At 35.7% G+C, this 22,771-nt stretch overlaps 1 protein-coding gene and 1 long non-coding RNA gene across 2 annotated transcripts; both read left to right on the forward strand.

Annotated features, from left to right (window-relative positions):
• The first annotated feature begins 4,404 nt into the window (after positions 1-4,404).
• On the forward strand, positions 4,405-5,699 carry LOC145132178 (protein BIG GRAIN 1-like E). The gene has a single exon (XM_079066879.1). It carries the CDS (start codon positions 4,613-4,615, stop codon positions 5,594-5,596), a length of 984 nt encoding a protein of 327 aa, XP_078923005.1. The 5' UTR covers positions 4,405-4,612; the 3' UTR covers positions 5,597-5,699.
• Positions 5,700-6,641: 942 nt separating this feature from the next.
• LOC145132179 (uncharacterized) lies at positions 6,642-7,984 on the forward strand. The gene is made up of 2 exons (XR_013717894.1): positions 6,642-6,853; positions 7,574-7,984. It is a non-coding gene; the product is annotated as an uncharacterized LOC145132179 (long non-coding RNA).
• Positions 7,985-22,771: the final 14,787 nt, after the last annotated feature.

Raw genomic sequence — 22,771 nt, forward strand, 5'->3', positions numbered from 1 at the left:
ATTTACTTGAGATATGGTATCACAAGGTTATTATAACAATAAAACTATATATAATTATTTCATGATATCTTATTGATATCGTGTTTTGCTATTCTTATGTTATTTAGTCTATAATGAGAAGATACAGACATTACGTATTATGTCATATTACAAATCTTGTATATTTTTAGTATTAAAACAAAGTGTAGATCGAAAATGCCAACCTTAGTTGGACTGTTTGGTGTTTCAAGCATGTTTGGTCTTTTGTAGCCTTTTTGGCATGTTTGCCTAATGACTCGCTAGGCGTTTCCCCTTAGAAATGTCGTCGTTTTGGAAAAAAATATATTAAAACAAAACAATCTTTCCATTTTTAGCAAATTAAGACGATTTTTAAAACTATCAAATTACTATAAATATCTTATAATCTAGCCTACATTTGATAGGTTCAAAATTCAACTTATCTAGCTTATAAAAACAACACCAACCGAAATAGAAATGAGTCATATGAATTTATAACATGATATACAAACAAACGCCGAAAGATAAGTTTACAACATATTGATTCTTTAAGTCGTGGAAACCCGTATTATATATAGAGAGTAAATTATGTAAGATGTAAAATTCAAATGGTGATTGTCATTATCTTGAATCCTTAGTGCTTGTCCTATTTATTCTTACACCAATATCACCGAAATTTGATATCCACATAAATGCTTTAATTGAAACATCATCTCATATGTTAGTGACATATATATTACATGTATTTAACATTTTCTGTAGTAACATCAGATTGTGAAACTTCACAAGAACAATTTTCGATAATCTGGATTTAAAACTAATCTGATATACCACTTTTATTGCATGAAGTACAAAACATTGTGATCAATGAACCAAAATTGGTGAAAGGTGAGTATGACACTTCAGTTCGATGGCTAAAGAGTCGAGACCTTGAGAATAAGACTATTCCAAGTTATAAATGACAAAAACCATCAATTAAGAAAGGTCCTACATTTCCTTCATCACGTGTGGACACACACTGGCTCACGCATTAAGTGCAACCATCATAACCCACGACCCTAACATTGATTTTGAGCCGCAACTATTTTTTAAATATTTAATAGAGTAAATTACGTGAATGGTCCTTGTGGTATTGTGCTATTGAACGTTTAGTCCCTAACTCGGATTTTGCTTGTGGAGTTCTTAAATGCCAAATTTGTTGCTTTGTTTGTCATTTACCGACTTAAAATGACATATATATACCCTTATCTATTATTTTAATTGTTTAATTATTATTTATTTATTAAAGAAAATTATAAAAGCAATTAGTTGTGGCTCCACTAGGGATGAACGTGAGACAAAACCGGTACCGTTCCCGATTTCTTGAAAACTAAATTTGATTGAAAGTCAATTCCAAGTATCAAATCGAATCAACATTACCGGTATATATATTAAAAGCTGTGAATTTATAATATATTTATTTTCTTTTGTGTTATAGAAAAACACGCTTTGGAGATGGTAAGATGATACAAATTATTTGGTAGCCGTCAAAATTTATTGGCTTTGATACGAGTAGGGGTGAGCATGGTGCGGTTCGGTGCGGTTTTGTATAAAACCGCAACCGCAACCGCAAATTGCGGTTTTTTAAAGCCAAAAACCGAAAATTGCGGTTCTGATTCGGTTCGGTTTTGCGGTTATTTTTGCGGTTTCGGTTTTTAACCACAAAATGAGGTGGTGCGGTTTTTTGGTTAAAAGAGTGCGGTTTTTCATGTTCAAAACAAAAAATTTAGTCGACTTTATTTATTTCTAGATTTTCATTGCAAATAAATCACAATTTTGGTCCATTTTTATTCTTTCAAGTTGCATTTTATTAATCGGAGTTGTACCAAAATTGAATTTTTCGGGCATACGAGAAAAGAGTCCAGCCGAGCATATTTCATTTCATTCAAACAATTAATAATATGTCTAACACTTACTAACAACCATTTACACACCAAAAACTAAAGGAAATGACGAATGAGTGAGAAACGAATTGATTCAACTTTTTGGAGTCCCGCTTCGTCAATGAAAGATGCGCATTCCTTCGATTAGCTAATTTAATTTTATTAATTAAATATAATTATTATAAATATTTAAATAATTTATTAAATTATGCGGTTTGCGGTTATTTCGGTTAATTTGGTGCTGTTATTAAACATAAAACCGAACCGCACCGCAATTTTTTGGTTTTTCAAAATTAAAAACCGCACCATCGGTTTTTGTTTCGGTTTCGGTTATTCGGCTTCGGTTTATGCGGTTATTTCGGTTGTTTTGGGTTTCGGTTCGGTTTCTGCTCACCCCTAGATACGAGTTCAACCAAGTTGATAACATGAGCTTGAACATTGTAGGTATATGTCGAAATTATTTTCGGCTAATTTACTACTTAAGTCAAATCAAATTATATTTTATTTATTAGTTTGGCCAGTTGGGATTAGTTCAAATCATATTATATTTTAATAATTTAGTTTAATAAATGTGTTGAATATCATATAATCATTTTAATTGATTAACTAGTTTTAAAAAAATACTTTAAATATAAAGATGTACAAAAGAGTATCAGACAAAATATTTTAAAAATAATAAGTGTAAGCATCATTTTTTGTTAATTATTTTGTTTATATAGTGCATCCATAATAATTAATCTTGATTTTCTCTAGATTTTAGTTTCTTAAAGTATACGTCTGGCTTTCGTACCCATAATTATTTATAAAATACACATTTGCTTATTTCAACTTTCTAATATAGCAAGTATTTAACACAAACTTAAATAGATTTTCATTGACCTTACCATTTGAGTCGTAGAGGGCAATGTTTTAAAAACCGGTTTTTTAATTGAACCGGTATGGTGACCGGTTCCCGGTTCAACCGCCAGGTGAACCGGTTTCTATATTTTTCATGTTTTTTTCTATTTTCCTACATATATATATATATATAGAAATTATGAATTTGATATTTACAAGTTCAAACATTAAAAATACTCATAAAAATAAGTTGTAGATGAATCCAAATACATTAAAATAACACATAACCATAAGTTTTAGTGTTTTATATCAATCCATATACGTCAAAAAGAAAATAAAGTATAATACCGAAACGAAATATAGTTTTTGATGAATACAAACACATCAAAAGAATTTATAACATTTACCGTATGTTTTTATTTAGAGAAAACTAAATAGATTTGAAAAAAATCACCAAAGTTTATTATGTAAATGATTCTTTTTTCATGTGTTTTTATTCGGTTTAACCGGTTCAACCGGTTTATCTAAAAACCGACTGGTTCAATCCGGTTTAGAAATCAATGTAAAACCGGTGATAGTTGAACCGCTCCCTCTCCCGGTTCCCGGTCCAACCGGTTCGACCGACCGGTTCAAACCAGTTTTTAAAACATTGGTAGAGGGAACCATTCACCTCTTTTGTGTTATAGTTCCGATCAATCCATCTTTTCTTTCGAAAGGCGGACCACTACAAGTCTACAAATTTCAATCTTATAGGATTCGAATCAAGGTCAACTTTATTTAGAGTGTTTAATATCAAGTGATTATCATTTTGCCATTTTAACGCTAGAATAAGATAGTCATAAATTCCAACACTATTTTAATGCTAGAACAAGATACTCACAATTAATTCTATTTACATTGTTTGATACCAAGTAATCACCATTAAGTCAGTTTTTTTTAACAGCAAATTAATCTACTAATAAATATCATTTATGTCTTAAACCCATTAACTTTAACTTAAGAGAGTTACTCCTTACTGTTAGACAAAAAAAACTTTTAGTATTAATATTAAGTCATTTTAATGCTAAAACAAGATAGTCACGGTGGTTATTGTTCGATGCCATGGACATGTTGCCACTCTGCCCCCACAACACATAGCATAGAGTTAAAGCTTTAAAACCACTAAGGAAAAAAATGATGTGAAAACCCTTTGTTCTCCATTCTTGTTTCTACCCCACTTGTCCCTCTACGCTCCAACCCTCATGGTTGTTCCACTTCTACTGGAGCTTTTTTTCCTAACACAAACCACCATAATCCACAACTATCGATGTGCCTTTGCCAACCACACTATTTGTAACATGAACTTGTACATCATGCATTATATACTAGTATCTTTATTACGATGTTGGGCATTATAATTTGTTTCTATTTATTTAAAGTATTGAAATAATTATAGGCTATTAAATTTTCTGTAAATTTACCCTTCATTGACTTTTCCTTCATTTTTCGAATTTATGCTAAAATTTTCTTAAACTATTTTTAAACCTCATTTATCCGAACTAACATATTATTTAATATGTGTTAATACGAAAAAGGAAACAATACCCACCGGATGTCCAGTAGACTTGAACAAGTTGAGGAGGTACAAAATTCTATAAAAAGAAACCTTTACTCACACTTATCTACTATACCACCACTATCCTAAATCATTCCATTGCACCACCCTTTTCATCACTCCTCTTAAAGTTGATATAAGCTACCTTGTATTCAATATATTAAGAGTTAGTAATACAATTTGGATTTGTGGGTAGCTTTTAGTCTTTTAGATCTTATTTGTATATACTCTCTCAAGCAAAGTTCGTTATTTTACATCAACAATGTCCATCAAAATTCCACCTACATCCCAACCCAAGGAACCGTTCCGACACAGGAACGGTTCAGGAGAGCTCGATGTGTTTGAGGCGGCTCGTTATTTTTCAGGTGCCACTGAAAACATTAATGGCACCTGTAAAAACGTCATTGGCGAAGCTAGGGTTATCGGAAACAGTACACAAAAGTTTTGCATAAGGCCTATGGGAAGAATGAGTCTTGACATGCCAAAAAATATAGAGAATTCCATTCCTTTGCAAGCCATGTTGATGGATAATTCCATGATGGTCAACAATGAGAAGAAGTCCAAGCATCCAAGCTCACCTGGAGGGAAATTGGCCCATTTCTTGAATTCTCTCTTTAACCAAACGTCTTCAAAGAAGTCAAAGTCTAAGTCAAATACAAAGTCAACCAAGGATGAAGATGAGGGTCCTGGTGGTTGGAGAAGGAAGAGAAGGAGTAGCATTAGTCATTTCACGAGTGGAAACAGTAATTCCAGCATCATCACCACCACTACCATCACGAGTGATTCAAAATCTTTGATTTCAACCTCAAGAAGTTCAGGCTTTAGAACACCACCTCCTTATCATATGGTACACACACCCACAAAAACCACCAGAAGCTATTCAGATCTCAAGCACCCTCCAAGTCAAATTACGAAAATGCCCATCCATGCCACCCTCAACAAGATCGAAAATTTCAGCATCAAGAGTGATCTTTCTGAAAAAAAGATGAGTTTTGGAACTAGGTTTGTGGAAAACGTAAAGACTTTTGAGGAAAAACAAGAAGAACATCATGCGCATAAGTATGTTTCAAGAGAAGACATCAAAGAATTCAAGAGGTTTAGTGATGAAGACGGAGGAGATAGTGATTCAAGCTCTGATCTTTTTGAGTTAACAAATTGTGATTTGGGTTATTATCCAAGTGGTTTACCTGTCTATGAATCCACCCGTATCGATACCATAAAGAGAGGAGTACCAATCTCGAGCTAATTGTGTGATATCAGGTTCAAATTCAGAATTATGTTTCCCAACAAAACCTTAGTTATATATTCGTATCATATATATATTTACGTGTAGAGTTTTTTATTGTTCATATTTAAGGATTCAATTACTATTGTTCTATTTTTTAATAGAAAATCATGTTATATATATATATATATATATATATATATATATATATATATATATATATATATATATATATAGAGAGAGAGAGAGAGAGAGAGAGAGAGTTAGGTTCAGGTATTCAAAGTAATTATTGTGTTATTGTATGCATAAATGTGTGTCAATCAAAATTAAATAAAAAATTAAATAATTAAATAAATCAATGAGGGTAATTTAGTAATTTGGTAAATCAATTCTATAAATAGTCCCTTTATTTTAGGATCGGTTTCTTATTAACCCTATTAAAATCCACATCCAGATTTATCGATCCTTTGTATCATTCAAATTGATCGGTGGGTTTGCTGAAACTGGAATTCTCGTTTCCTCTTCGCTTCCGATTAGCTCGTTTCTATTCCCCCTCTGCAACTTCTTTAGCGATCTGATGGCATCTGGTAGTGTTTCAAATAGATTAGCAGAAACATCAAGTGCCTCGAGATTCATGAGTCCTGCAACTGAATCTGGGATGGCCTGTTTCAATACAAAAAAGTTAATTAGGGCAAAATCAAGAGAGCAGAAAGAGATATATGTGATTTGATTCCTTTAGATCGATCTGAAGATGATTGAAAGAAGATGACGGAGGAAAGTTTCGATTGCAGCCTGGGGAGGGCACTTCTAGAGGTAGTAACGTGGATGTTAATTTGATTTTAAGCTTGGGAGGAGACCCTTCGTCTTCATCAACTGCGACAGTATTCCTCCCCTCGTTAAACCATTCCAGTTCTCCAACCACGTAGCCACCATTGATCGCAACTATTTCTCCGGCCAAGTTCACCTCCTTCATCTTTGATCTCTCTCTCGATCACATTGTATCTCCATTTTCTTCTGTTTCCTTTTCATCTACATTTATGATATCAAAGATGCTAACAGGTAATCATCTCATTATGCTATAGTTTGGTTTAGTTGATGTTGTTTTTGTCTAGGTTAATGAGTCATTACTCTTGATTTCTTTGTTGGAGTTGATTAGGTCATGGAGGTTACTCGTTTCAGTCGATTTGAAAGAATCGATCACGAACTCTCATAATATTTGGGACGATTTGGTGTAAAACACAACAGAAAGGAAGCGAAAGTCGTAAGGCTTGATTTAAGGTATGATTTACTTACTAAACACAGATTAAAAATCATAGATTAAGCTTTTTACTGCACTGTGCTGTTGTTTGGTTGACTCCTTGTACCCAAAATTGACCAGAATGATCATTTATTCACTAAAACCATTGTTCGTTGATGATAATTTCTGGATTTATATCGAACCAGCAGTTGAGTTTTGGGTTGATGTTTTAGAATTTGTAACAAGGAATTAGTTCAAATATGAGTTTCTGTGTAGTAGTAGTTATTTATTTATTACATATACATTGGTGTTGATAGAATTTCTTAATACTATATGGTTTATTTGTGTGTATATGATATTTGTTGTTGATTTGAAGAAGTAATTTTTAAGTAGCCTTCATGTTCTATTATCATACATATGCTATAATTATCTTACTTCCTACAGAAAAATGCAAATTGTAAGCATGGGTGGATCCAACCTTTTATCATGCATGGTGTGGACAGCGGAGTTTCAACTTTTATTATCAGTGTTGTGATGATTTTTTATGTTCAAATTCTTGAAGAACACAAAAATAATTTATGAGTTCGTTATTTGTGTTACTTGATACATGGCTTAATCTATACATCACTGTTAGATGATGGTGAGGGATGAGGCGTAGATATGTTGTTAGGTCGATCATTTAACCCTAGGATTATTGCTTGAAATTGCCATGGAAAGAAGATTAAGCAATATCAATGGGTGGTTGTATTTCTCATTTGCAGGTACACATGAAATGAAGAACACGAATGTTTTTGTTTTCTTGGCTGGGAATGAAATGAGAGATATCAAAGCAAAACATGGTACATATGAATCTTACAACATTCTACTGGAATGGAATCTTGAATTCCGATTCTGTCAGAATAGAATCTTGAAGATGAACATTGTATGGGATGAAGATGAACAATGACCACCAATCTTCCAAAAAGAATGGATTATTCCAGCAGAATAATATACAATATAATGAAAAAAAATATATGTAATAGTATAATCTGGTAGAATGATTTATATATTTTATTTCTTTGTTCTTAATAAGTGTAACATTCTCGTAGAATAGTATATAAATTTTTTTCTTTTCTAAGAATGTAATGAAATTTTTTTTAACTTGTATCCAAAAGTTTGTTATTCTTCAAGAAGTTCATTAAATAAAAATATATATTATGTCAGAATGTGTATTTTTGTATGGTTCAATCATATTTGTTATTTTCAATATATTGATAAACATATTCCGTCAGAATGCTACGAATTAGGAGAATTATCATCCATACAATCAGATTTTTAAAATTAATAGAATCTATTTTCCCTTAAAATATGCAATTTTCCTTAAAATATACAAATTTCCGTTATTAAATCTATATTAATTGACTAAGATACCCTTCTAGTTAGAATAGATGGTATTTTTGAATTATATTTAATTCAATAATATGTAATAATCACTTACTTAAAATAAGTAAAATTGATTGGCCCACATTTATGCATACAATAACACAATAATTATTTTGAATAGATGTTGGTAACTCTTACAAAAAGCATTTTTGTACATCTATTGTTAAAAGAGAATGACGTGATTATAAATAAAATGAAGTCTAAGCTCATTTTCACAAACACATTATTAGATATGAAATTTAAAAACCACAGATCAAAACATTAGATCTACAAAATCTCATCCCTTTCACTCACTCACTCACACACACACACACACACTCTCTCTCTCTCTCTCTCTCACACACACACACACACACCAAACATATCAATCTCTTCCTCTCCCTATTATCTCCAACACATTTCCACCGCCAATCTACCTCCGACGTTGCCACCAACCACCACTGTCTTCCCCACAATCATTATCCATCTCTCTATCCACATCTCGTACATCTTCTTCGTTAATTAACTCCATCGCCAATGGCGGTCCTACTACTGATGTAAACCTCATCCACCATCTTAACCTTAGATCTCCTAAGATGTTGCTTCGATGACACATCTCCATTTCGCATCCACCTTTTTCTCTCGATTTCCATGAAACACCACCAAATCTGTTTAGATCTGGTCCACCACCTCCTCCACCAATTGTCGCTCCCTGTTGTCGACCTTCAAAAGCCATTGTTTTTATTAAATCTGAGGTGGTTTGGTCCAGATCTATGATTTCCCTTGATAGATGTATGGTTTTTTCCTCTAAATCTACAATTTACACCTCCAAATCTATAAGTTTTAGTGAGATTAAGTGACCATATCTAAAATCGTCGTCAATCGCCATCACTTTTGTTGCCTTGTTTCTCTAATGAAACACCGCCAACTCATCTCCGTCTCTTTCTCTCAGATCTCTGTTGAAACGCCAACAGATATGTGCATAAGGTGTGTAGATTTTTGTTTTTATTGTTTTTCTTCTGTTAAGTTGTGAATTTAATATTTTTATCTCTCATTTGTTTTTTATTTTTGCTAATCATAGTTTTTCTGTTAATAATTTGTGAATCCATGTTTGTTTTCTTATTTGTTACAATATTTACATCAAATTGTCATTCACAACTTATGTTTATAGTTGTTATTGTAACATCCCAAAATTCAAGACCAAAAATTTCGTTTTAATTAAGTTATTATATAAAACAAATAGTATAAAAACATTCATAATAATATCTCATGTCAAAACCAAAGTGTCAATAATCAAAACATATTATCATAAAACCATATCAGAGTGTAATCCCAAAGATCTCATGTGCGGAAAACATAGTGTGATGCGCTGCGATCAAGCCGACTCCTTTCCTTTGAAAAAGAAGTACCTGAAACCAAAACTGAAAACCGTAAGCACGAAGCTTAGTGAGTTCCCCCATCACACCACATACCATACAATAATATACTGCCAGGCATATCTAGGTGCCCGACCTACCCCTTCGGTCTCTTTCAACCGGTAACTGCCTAACATATCTGGGTGCTGGCCTACCCCTTCGGTATCTTTCAACCGGTAACTGCCTAGCATATCTGGGTGCTGGCCTACCCCTTCGGTATCTTTCCACCGGTATCCGGGGACTGTTTCACCCCTACCACTACCACATAAGAACATAGCATAACATACATAAATATACTATCAGGCATATCTGGGTGCCCGACCTACCCCTTCGGTATCTTTTAACCGGTAATCGGGGACTATTTCACCCATACCACTACCACATAATAGCATATCATACTAACACATAAACATAACAGATAGTGGCATACCAGACAATTATCACAAAGACAATCATCTAACAAACATCTCCTACTAGTGGGGCGGAATTGTGGCCTTAGATCAACTTCTACTGGAAGGTAACTCACCTCACACTGCTGAAGTCCTGTAGACAAAACTCTAGCTGCTGGATGACAGGTTCTCGAACTGTCAATCATCAAAATAACACCCAATCAGTAATTGGGTTCCAACATATACCCATAAGTCCATGCTTGTGGTAAAAGACTGCTTTACCCTTATCTTAGCTCGATTCAAGCCCAATGCCCAATCCAAAGGCCCAAAAGTTAACTATGAGTCAAAGCCCAACATATGACCCAATTTTCGAAATTGGGCCCAAACCTTTACATGGTCTTATTCTAAGGCCCAATTATTTAGTCCAGTCCACACATTTGGCATTTCTAATGGCCCAATATCTCATAATTATAAAGGCCCATTTATGGCTCATCTATGGCCCAATTTTCCAAATTGGGCGCAAACCACTCACATGGGCCTTACCCTAAAGCCCATTAAATTATTCTAGTCCATATGATTGTTCTTGGATAGCCCATCAATATCCCAATCACCAAAGCCCAATAGAAAGGCCCAACTCAAAGCCCAAGTGAAATTAGGGTTTTCACATAAAATGACGATTATGGTTAAGAGTTTCTCACTTAACCCATTAAGGACTTAATCCACTAAGTCCATCACTCTACTAGATAAATCATATGGTGTGATTGGGTGTAATTCACAATTCCATTCCAATGGCCCAAATGTGGGTCCCGATAAGTCCAAGGCCCATATATCCAAAATTAGGGTTTTCTAAACCCTAATTAGGTTTTCCAACCCAATCATAGCCCAATAGGCCTAAAACTAAATCTTTAGATCAATTAGGGTTTCAATAGGCCCACTAGGGTTTCATTAGGCCCATTAGGGTTTCTCTAGTCGGTCACCACCCATTACCACCTCGGGTAGTGGTGGTCAACGGCGCCTCACGGCGGCGGCCACCACCTCATGGTGGTGGTTAGGGTTCTAGTCCAATCGAGTCCAAGCATCCCAAAAGTGATCCAACACATGCAAAGCACACCGCCACCCAACACGACGGTTGGTGGCGGCAGGAGGCGGTAGCCACCACCCTACGGTGGTGGTTTTGAGTTTTCTTTTCATTATTCCGACACTATTGCAGTTTACAACACAAATCCCAATAACACATACACTCACTAACATAAACACACACACAACCACTCTAGTGATGGCCGGCGGTGGTACATGGCGGCAGCACCACCTCACGGTGGTGGTGGTGGCTATTCTCGTATTCCGACCACTCAAACCCAACCCTGCATCACTGAAATATAAAACACCCACACTCTATGCTCGGAACAGTAACACAGCCACCCACCTGGTGGCGTTGGGCGACGACAGAACCATGGAGAGGCGGCAGCGGCTGTCTAAACGGCGGCAGGGGAGCATTCACGGCGACAACCACCATGGTTGGCTGCCATGGTGGCCTTATTGCATTTTCCAGCCAACATGTCACCCACATACGACTTCAAATCGGTACAACCCATCACTACACGCGGTACAACACAAAGAAGCACACCCGATGGAAAAAATCGAACACAATCGTCCTTTCCCGGCGGCATGCGGCGACGACAGTGACCTCCGTAACATCCAACTCCGATTCCCGGCTTCACCGGTGGCATGGGACCGGATATAGCGGCAGCAGCAGGTTCGTGGTGGTGGCTTCGACGCCGGAAGTCGAAGAAGAAGGGTGGTCGCCGGTGGTGGGAGGCATAAGGAAGGAGGTGACAGTTGTATCATGGTCACTAGGGTTAGGGTTCTCATTGCATAAATACCCGATCCCCACTCTAAACTCAATGCCATAATGGTAGAAATGGTCCCTCCCCATAAAATTTCCTTTTAATCATAGCCCATAATTTACCATGTAAACCCCACCTTCTAAAATCCTCACAAATCAAGTCTGAATTTTACCAATCAACCCCTCCCTCTACAAATCCTTTTCAATTTAGGTCCAGAATTTACTCTTTAGCCCCTGCTTCCATAAATATTTACAAAATAAATCTCGGAACTTACACTTTTAACCCCCAACTTCTAAAACCGTGACAATTAACTCCTCGAGACCAACCCTTGTTATATAATTATTGATTTTAGGGCTACTATTCGTTCATTAATTTTTTTGTTTATTTATTCAATAAATGGGGTGTTACAGTTATGTTGTGAATTAAATTTAGAATGTATGTTATTATGTTAGTGTTTTAACAAATAATGTGAAATTAGTTTTTTAAAGTTGTGAATTTTGATGTTTTAATGTTTCAACTTTTTTTAGTTATGTTAAAGTAATTTTAATAGTGAATGAGTGAATTAATATGTTTTTAAGTTGTGAATACTATGAATGCGAGTCTTGAACTAATTTATTAAATTGTGAATGAAAGTCTTGAAATGCTCTATTAAATTATGAATTTGTGTGGTGCACTCAAGTTGTTTAATGAAAGGCTTCAACAAAGTAAAGTATGTTTTTAAGCTATGAATATTGTAAATGAGAGTCCTAAACTGCTTTATTAAACTGTTAATTAAAATCTTGAAATATAAGTTTTAAGTTGAGAATATGGTTTCGAATGTATAATTTTTGTGTATTAAACTATGAATTTATTGTATTAAGCTATGAACTTTGTATATTAAACTGTGAATTAACTGTATTAAGCTGTGAATTGATAGTATTAATGTGTGATTTTTTTTTTTATAAAATCTGTCTTTGCTTTTGAAATATGAGATGAAAGAAGCACTATATACAGATTCGATTTTGTAACATCTATTTTCCAAGTAATGCCTTTTTTCGAGTTTAATTTATTCTTATATAAATTTTAAGGATTTTGGGTGGGTCACGACGTGGCAACTAAGGCCCCACGACGTGGCATCATCTGATTAAGGAATGTGGAGCCGTGAAGCGCCACGATGTGCCAAAGCCTTTGCCACGACGTGGTGGCTATTTTGGCTCAAAACCCAAGATCTTCGGGTTTATGTCCTATTTAAGGGTACAAACTCCTAGGGTTGCCTCATTTTGTAGCCTCCACCCTCTAAGATCATACCCCATCCAAACCCTAGCCTCCATATGTATGTTTTTAGTGTGTGAAACCACTTTTGTGAAGGCTGGAGGAAGTGGGGGTCCGTTTTAGTTCTTGTCTGCTTGGTTCCAACTTCGATATTGTATCTTCATCACATTTTTGGTCTTTTGGAGGTATAAAGTATTCACCTTCATCATTAGATCTATAGATCTAGTTCTATGTCATTTTGTGAGCTTTTTGGTCCATGTCTTCTTGTTCTTAACATTTGAGTGAACTCCATAACCTTTATGTTCGAGTTCTAGACCATGGTGGTGGTTAGAAATGGGACTTTCCTGAATTAGTTTAATGTCCATGCAATAGATGCAACCATTAACAACTTAGGATTTAAGATCTTGTCCTATTGGGATGTCTTAATGGATAAAGTTGGAAACTTTATCCATCATGTAACGCCTGGTTTCTGGTACGTTTTTATTTATAAATTATTCATTTTTAATAGAGCTACTCGATGAGTTAGAAGCCCCAGAGTCGTCAAGTAGAAATGAGTTTTGGACATGGGATTTAAACTATCTACTCGACGAGTCGAGAGCCCTCGAATCAGCGAGTAGATCTGCCAGAGTGAAACCCTAATTTTGGGGTTTTGCACCCTATTTAAGCATCTTAATCACCACCTTTTGGCCTCATTTCCAGCCTCCTAGTCCCAAACCCTAATCCACGAAACCCTAGAGCATTGTGTGATTGTGTGAGCCATTTTTCAGTGTTCTTGTGTGATTTGAAGCTTGTAGAAGAAGAAGAAGAAGAAGAAGCTTGAGGACTCCAACAGAAGATTATAGATCCAGAAGCAACATCTCATTCCCTTCAATTTCTGGTAATCAAGTCTCTAACTTGATCATTTGTTCATTAGATCTCATTATTTCCACTTTTTGAGGGTTGTGGTCCAAGAAGCTTGACCCTTGGGATTTGGACGTCCCAAGCTAGGATCCTTTCAGATCTGGGATCATTGAGGGTTGTTAAGGCATAAAGGTGCAAACTTTATGCCATTGAAGCCCTCATGCAAACTCTAAGGTGTTTTTATGGCCTTTTGTGCCCCAAAAAGCGATGTATGGAAGGAAAGTATGAGGCTTTGCGTGTTCTTTTAGTGTCTAGGACCTAGATCTGAGTTTTCATGCTTTAGTTTGGAGTGATAAGGCTTTTGGACAAAGATCTATGTCCTAAAGATCTAGGGTTTGAGCTAAACCCGTTAAAGAAGGATTAGTAACGGTTAAAGTTAGAAACTTTACCCTTAAAAAGGCATTCCAGTATGTAGATAGAGTATGGAGTTTAAATCTGAAGAAGGGGGGCTTAATCCTTTAAGTTAACCCAAAAAGACTAAGGAACTCGACGAGTGTAGAGAGGGACTCGACGAGTTGATGACGTTCTGTCTTGATTTTGTACAAGGTAGAACTCGGCGAGTCTGCTAAGGGAATCGACGAGTTGGATCGCAATTTCAAGATTTATGGATTATAGAACTCGGCAAGTCATGGGGGTGACTCGACGAGTTGAGTCAACTTGGATGGTTGACTTTGACTTGGACTTTGACCAAAACGTTGACTTTGACCAGGGGTAAAATGGTCATTTTACCCTTAGAAGGATTCTCAGATTTTTACTAAGTGATTATTGTGATAATGATAGTCGAGGAGTCATTGGAGCAGCCGTCAGAGATTCCTTACTCGAGATTTTAGCAGTCAGCTTTGCGAGGTGAGTCCTCTTCCAGTAGGAACGGGTCTAAGGCACCAAGGTCGGCCCATTTATGTATGTTTGCAATGTCGAGGTTAGTCCTATGTAGTCTATATGATTCCGGACTTTGGTCTGATACCGGGGCAAGCCTGAGGAATGTTTGTATGCTTGATGTCTTCATGATTCTTGCATGTTTTTGTTTATGTGTTCCAGACTTCGATCCGATGCCGGAGCAAGCCCGATGAATGTTTAGCTTATATGTTTTGTTTATGTGTACCGGGATTCGGTCCGATGTCGGGGCAAGCCCGAGGAATGCTTATATGTTTATGTTATGTGTTTATGTTATATGCTTGTTGATATAAAATGTGTATACCAGACATAGGTCCGATGCCGGGCGGGGCCCGATGTTGTACTTCGGTCCTGTCACACCCCCTAACCGGAACGACGGAAACGTTCAGGGGGCGGAGGACATCATGTACGTTATCACAACAGTTGAATAATAGTAATCAAAGTACAACAACCATGTATTGATAAAGTCTAAGTTTTTACATATGTGTTCAAATAATTGTATACTTGACACCAAAAATGTATATTAAAAGTTAAAAGACACGAGTCTATAATGCTCCGTCTTCTCAAAAAACTCGTGGATGTACCTGTTTACTGATTTGCTGAGAATACAAGTAGTTTTGAAAAGAGTGTCAACAATTAAGTTGGTGAGTTCATAAGCATGTTTGTAATTGAATCTGTCATTGTTCTTTGAAAATGTAAACATGTTTTCCTAGAAAATCCTATATTTTCTATTGTAATGTGTTGTACTCAAAAAGTGTAAATGTTATTGTACTTTGATATTGTGACAACCCGGAATTTTCATTTGTATAATCTCTACAGTTAAACACTTCATATCATATTCAAAAACATTTCAGTATATTTTTGGCCGGATTTAAGTCCGTTTGGGTGTATTATTTTATATTTCGTCAAACGATTAAATAAAAAGGAAGTGACGTTATTAGTGAGGTGTAGCAAACAAAACAACCAACACCTTAGCTAGGTGTTTACGGCCTAACAAGAGGTGTTTGGGCCGTAAACACCATTTTCCCGAAAACTCATGCATATAGCATGAGTTTACACACTTTTTCCTCATTTTTCCACTTCCCACCTCAAGAACACCAAGCTTTTTCTCTCAAGTATCATAATTTCATTTCTTCAAATCCGCCAAAATGTAAGTGTTTCCTTCCTAGATTCTTTCATACAACACTTAATCTAGTGTTTATACATCATTTCATCCATGGATTCTTTTTTTTTTACTTAGATCTTCAAGTGTTCTTCAAAACACCAAGAACACACACTAGTGTTTTTGGGTCCTAAACACTCTTACAAGCTTCATATAAGTAAGTATACTCCTTCTAGCTAGTTATTTGCTTAGTATACTTGTTAATCCATGGGAAATCATCCAAAACCCCAAGAACATATGTGTTTACGGTTTGGGGATCTCCCAAAACTGTAAACACCCCCAAAGGGTGTTTTGATGCCCCTAACACCTTCAAATGCTTGGATAAAAGGCTAGAAACTTGCATGCATAAGCTAGAAACACCAAAACACGAAAAGATTGAGGCATACATGAGTTTACGGCCGTAAACTCATGGGTTTACGACCGTAAACCCAAGTGTTTACGACCGTAAACTCTCAAGGATGGTCCAAGGACCGTAAACTCCAATGAGGGGTCCTTTTGTGCCCAAACCACTTCCTAAGCCTTTGATTCGAACTTAGAACCCTTCCTTGTGAGATATAGGACCTTGAAACACACAAATGCACCATTTCCATGAGTTTACGGCCGTAAACTCATGGGGGAAATGGTCCAGAAACCGTAAACACACATAAGGGCCACCATTTGAGGAGTAAACTCCAATGTGAGGCCCTACTCTCCTTAGATGCAACCCTTAGCACTCTTAGCACTTGAAACAAAGTGTTTTCATGCATTGGAGTGTCTTTACTTGCTTAATTAGTGATTAAATAACTAATTAGATACATTTACGTATCACTACATGTTACATAGGATCCGTGTGTGTGCTCAAGTCCTCACTTGACACCTAGCATCCTACCCGGCACTTCCATCCAATCCACTCACTGCAGGTGAGTTCATACCCCTTAATTAACCTTTTAAATGATTTTAAATGCTTTTACGGGGGGGAATACAAGTTGAATATTTCTAGTTATTGCTTTGATCATATGTGATTAATAACTAGAACAGACTACAAGATTTGCTTCTGCTTTCAAATTAGCATCAAACTTTGGGATTTTCAAGTGTTTCAAACCTTTTATCAAACTCTTCAAATACCAAAACTGTTTTCAAACCCTTTTAAACTTGCTTTATTTTCAAACCCATATCTATACTAATGTATTTATATAAGTAAGACTTGAAGGACTTAGGACTGATAGCTCACCTTATATCCTGTTCCTTGTTTGGTTGTGGACTTAGGGTATTCTGTTATTTGTCCGATTGTCATTGAATTCTTAGTTATATATATCATATATATTTGTGTTGGATATAAAAGTCTTGACTTCAGTTAAGTACCTTTGTGTAACAAAGGCATGCAACCAACATTACTATTTAACTATAATAGGTATAGTTAAGGAATATTACTCATTACTCCTATTACAATGACATCTACCAGAGTCAGTACAGTTATGAGTCAATACATGATAAATACTATACAAAGAGAATACTATATGCTATCCAAGAGAACACTCTATACATTATACCAGGAAATACATTATACAATATACAAGAAAATATATTATAATTAGAATGTGACATACTACTTCTCGATACGACACCTCACAGTGGTATCACCGTATAACCAGAGTCTCCTAGAGGGAGAGCGGGCATTGTGTGTATAGATCTATACGGGACAGACACTCCCACATCCCGACTGATAGCTACAGTCCCAGCCAAAAGGCCAAGGGGTGACAGAATGTCACATTTCTACATATGACTCGGAGGGTCATCAGTTATTCGATCGTCAATCAGCATGGTTACATACGAGTTCACATTCATACCTTTAATTAACACTTTAAGAATTAAAGGCAAAACGGATTCCCCGAGGTGTATTGTACATTTAATACTACCTGGAATCCGCATTTTCATTACATTAAGCCGGCAGTGACACTGCTGGGGTAAAGCATTATTTTCCCAAGTACTCTATATGAATAAAGTCTAAAACTGTATTTTCATACTGATAGTTTCATTGGGAAAACTTTTACATTTTCAAAGGATCAAACATGCAACCAACCGGGTCTTGGTAGAAGACTACTTTTACTGGAAAATATAGGATTTTCTAGGGAGCATACTATTTTCAAACATTGATATCAACTATCATGCTACATTGTTGTAAACATTTTATACAAGCAATGACACTAAATACTTATGAACTCACCAACTTTATGCTGATAAACTCTTTCAAAATAACTTGTATTCTCAGGTCATCAGTAGACAGGTACAGATGCAGCTTTTGAGAAGATGGAGCACATATAAGACTCATCTTTTATTTTGATTATACTTTTGGTGTCTTAAAACTGTACAGAACATGCTTGTATTACAATTATTATATTAATGCAATGGATGTTGTTGCTTGTCTTTACTATTATGCATTGTTATGATACTGTACATGACGTCCTCCACCCCAGAACGTATTCCGCCGTTCTCGGTTTTGGGGTGTGACAGATATAGTATGCTATAGTTTTAATCCATATGAAACCATAAAAATTATGTTTTCTCTGCACTGACTTAGTATTCTGTATTTGTATTTGTATGAAAACTGTGTAATTGTAAATACATGGATTCACCAGCTATACTTGTAAAATATTGTATTATAGTTTTATTATTTAATAAAACTATGTGAAGATGTTTACTTATTCTTACACTAATCATATTGTTCAATACCAAATTGTGAGTTATCATAACCAGGCTTGATGACCTAAGATGGCTTGAACACGACGTTCTTCAGGCGTCGCAATTGGTACGACATTTGTCACCACAGGCCTGCCGGCCTAGCTGTTGCAAGCAGCTCAGGTGTGGGATTTTCAGTCCCGTATAGATCTATACACAAGTGTCACGCTCTCCCTCCAGGAGACTCATGTTATAATTTCAGGACTTGGTTGGTACTTAGATAAGTACGTGAAGTGTGTCTCACAAATGCTATATTGACGGTTACACGTAGAATAATGAAAAATTAGTTTGAAATAAATAAATTATAACTATATCTCATAAACTATATTTATTATAGTTTATATGTTTGTTTTCCGTAATGTATTCTGAATATGTAAAGTAGTGTATATGATCCATAAACTATACTTATTATAGTTTATATGTTTGTTTTCCGTATTGTAATCTGGACTTGAAAAGTAACATGTAAGTTCTATAAACTATACCTATTATAGCTTATATGTTTGCGTTTTACTGAAATAAAAACCTTTGTATTGTTAATAATTTGGTAAGTTTAAATCGAAAAATCTATAATACGTTTGTCGTGTGAAATTCAATATTTATACCCAAATGGTATTAAATAGTTTGCAAAAATTATATTTTTGTTTAACATGTTTAAAATGATTTTATACTTATATAAATATAATATTTATATAATTATGATTAAATAAACAGTCGAATAAATAATTCTACCCCAAGCCCACAATCAAACAAGGAATAGGAAATGGAGTCAAATTATCAATTTTAAGCATGTTGAACCCTAATTATATAATTTATATATATATATATATATATATATATATATATATATATATATATATATATATATATATATCATTTTAATAACGGCAACGATTAACGAATATTGAAAACATTTAGATATTAACACAAATTTCGTGTGTTACACTTGTATCCCCCCCCCCCCTTAAAACAATGAAAAATCATAAAAACGTAGGGGTATGAACTCACCTCAAATGTGATAACGGTTTCGATAACGGGGTAGAAAATGAGGACTTCGGGCTAGAACACGGGAAGGATATCGTTATCCTAATGGTTTTAAACACATAATCATGTGTGATTAAGATGATACAAGTAATATATATATATATATATATATATATATATATATATATATATATGTGTGTGTGTGTGTGTGTGTTTGTGTGTGTGTGTCTGTGTGTGTGTGTTGTTTAATAAAAGTTTTATAAATAAAACTTACCAAAACTTGTAACTAATTTGAAGATCTTGGAATTTAGCTAATATGGAGAGAAATGAAGGTAATTTCATTTATTGCATGTTTAAAAATGGAGAATGATCCCCCCCTTTTGGTTACTTAAGTAAGAAGGAAAAAGGGGGTCGGTTTGGGGTTTTCGGTGGAGAACTCTACCCGAGGGAAGTGATTTCGGCGGAGAACTCTAGGTCGGCTTCGCATGTTTTCAGCGAAAAAGGATTTGCTGTGCGAGGACGTTTGCGGCCGAGAATGGGGTTTGCGGTGCGAGGGGTTTTTGGTGGAGAACCCGTTTTGGTCCGAGGGGAAAGAATTGCGAGGGTTCTCGGATTTTGGTGTATTTGATTTCTTTACCAAAAATACAAAATAAGGTTATTTCCCATATATTAAAATATATTAATTTAGCCTTAATAAATTACAAATCAAATAATTTAACTTTTATTTAGCAACTTTGACTTTTGTTGACCTTGGTTGACTTTTACAGACTTGAAAATAACAGGTTGTTACAGGTCCGATGTCGAGCGGGGCCCGATGTTGGCGGGGCCGATACCGGACTTCGGTCCGATGTCGGGCGGGGCCCGATGTAGCGGGCAAGGCCTAATGTATGTTATTATGTGATTATGTGTATGGTATGTGGTAGTTGGGGAGACTCACTAAGCTTCGTGCTTACAGTTTTCAGTTTTCGTTTCAGGTACTTCTGCTAGCAAGGGGAAGAGCTCGGGATGACTGCATGGCACACACCACAACTTTTAGCCTGGGATATTTTACTCAGATTTATTTACATGGGATTGATATGGATATACTATTTTGACATTTGGGATATTATGGTTGATGTTTCAGTAATTATGGATTAATTAATGATTTAAAAAAACGAAATTTTTGGACTATATTTTTGGGATGTTTCACATCAAGACCTTGGGAAGGTACAAATGTGAGATTTATAGCTCATGGGGTTAAAGGTTAAGAGTTTAATCCATTAAGCTACGAGAGACAAGTTCCCACGACGTGGCAGTCTGCTTGCCAGGAAGTGGTGGATGGGGTCAACATGACTTTCTTGACGTGTAGCTGCCACGGTGTGGCTTATGGGAGGCCACAATGTGGAGGTCAGTCCGGGTTGACTTTGATCGTTGACTTTGACCGTTGATTTATTGACGAAGTTGACGTTTGGTCAACTTGAGGGTTTTAGGGTGTAGATTAAGAGGGTACTTCTATATTGATGATTAGGTGATTCATAGTACTAGTCTTCATTTCCAGAGAGTTGTGTGTTAGTCTATTATTTGCAAGGTGAGTATTTTCATTATATTACCTATGTCATAGTAGTGTGCATGCTAGACTAGTTCATTCTTATTTTTTGATTGTTGTTATGTGTATTATTGAGTTGCTAATAACTCTAGGACTGTTGATAGTCCACAGGGTTGCTGATAACCCATCGGGTTTCTTACCCATAGGGCTACTGTGATCCCTTAGGACTGCTCATAGTCCTCAGGACTACTGACAGTCCCATAGTCGTTGATAACTTATTGTTGTTAATTATGTTGTATTGTATGTGATATTTTAGGGAACTCACTAAGCTTCGTGCTTACAGTTGTTGATTTAAATGTGTTTCAGGTACTTCAGATCATCGTTGGAAGACGAAGACTTGACTGTACACACTCATCGGCAGCTATTATGATTCTGCATTATTATGATACTCTGATTTTGGGATGATTGTATTTTGATACTCATGGTTTTTCTTGACTTGATGTTATGGAAACAATGATTTTACCTAATTTAAAAATGAAGAAAATGAGGTTGTGAATATGGGACGTTACTAATTGGTATCAGAGCCCTGATTTGAGGAAGATGAACACTCATGTTATTTCAGACTCAAACTAAGGATTTGAGAGTTTTCTTAAACCTTTTTCAAAAAGATTAATTCTTATAAAAGGAAAGAGATTATGTGATATATACAATCAGTCGGCGCTCGAGAAAAGTGATTTCCCAAAATGTCCATACTTGCTTTATATGTTGTATTTGAGTTGCTGTTATATGAGTTGTTAGAGAAGCATGTTATTTTATAAGCTAAGGATCCCTCAGGAATTGCATGATTGCGTTGCCTGATTTTTGTGATGTCGTGTAGCCTAGGAGATGGCTTGTGATGCTTTGTTGGGTGTTGAAATTAATATCGTGAATTGCTATGTGTATACTATATAGTTGTACATAATTAGAATTTTATAGCCCTAGAATGCCTTGTTTAGCCTTATTTCATGTTCTATGTTGGTTGTGGACTTGGGTGGAATCGTGTATTCGACTGTCTATCGGATCATGGATTATTTATGATTGACATACACATAACAATTGGGGAGATTAGTGAAGACTTCTAGCGGTGCATGAAGGTGGTCAAAGAGAAACCTAGGATGAGTACTTAGTAGTTATATGTGGCTCTTTAAAGCATATGGGTGTGTGTTCTGATTCACTTAGTGTGATGTAGCTTAGTGACTTAGAACCTTGGAAGGAATTCTCAGTCAAATACGGATATGTGTGGAATGTACTATCGGTTTGTACTATTGAAAGCACAGGATTTGTACAAGACTCAGGAAGAGTACTGAGACTACTAAGGAACTAGTAGGAGTGTGTATAGTGTATGTGTATGTTATAGCTTGGCTTAGACCTTTTTCCTTTCATGTTTCAATATGGTGATGATTACCTGTGGTTCTTGCTCTAACGATCCGGATAGATCGAGTA

Source organism: Lactuca virosa, chromosome 8 (assembly GCF_052849685.1).
Source record: "Lactuca virosa cultivar CGN04683 chromosome 8, Lactuca_virosa_CGN04683_v6, whole genome shotgun sequence".
Classification (NCBI taxonomy): domain Eukaryota; kingdom Viridiplantae; phylum Streptophyta; class Magnoliopsida; order Asterales; family Asteraceae; genus Lactuca; species Lactuca virosa.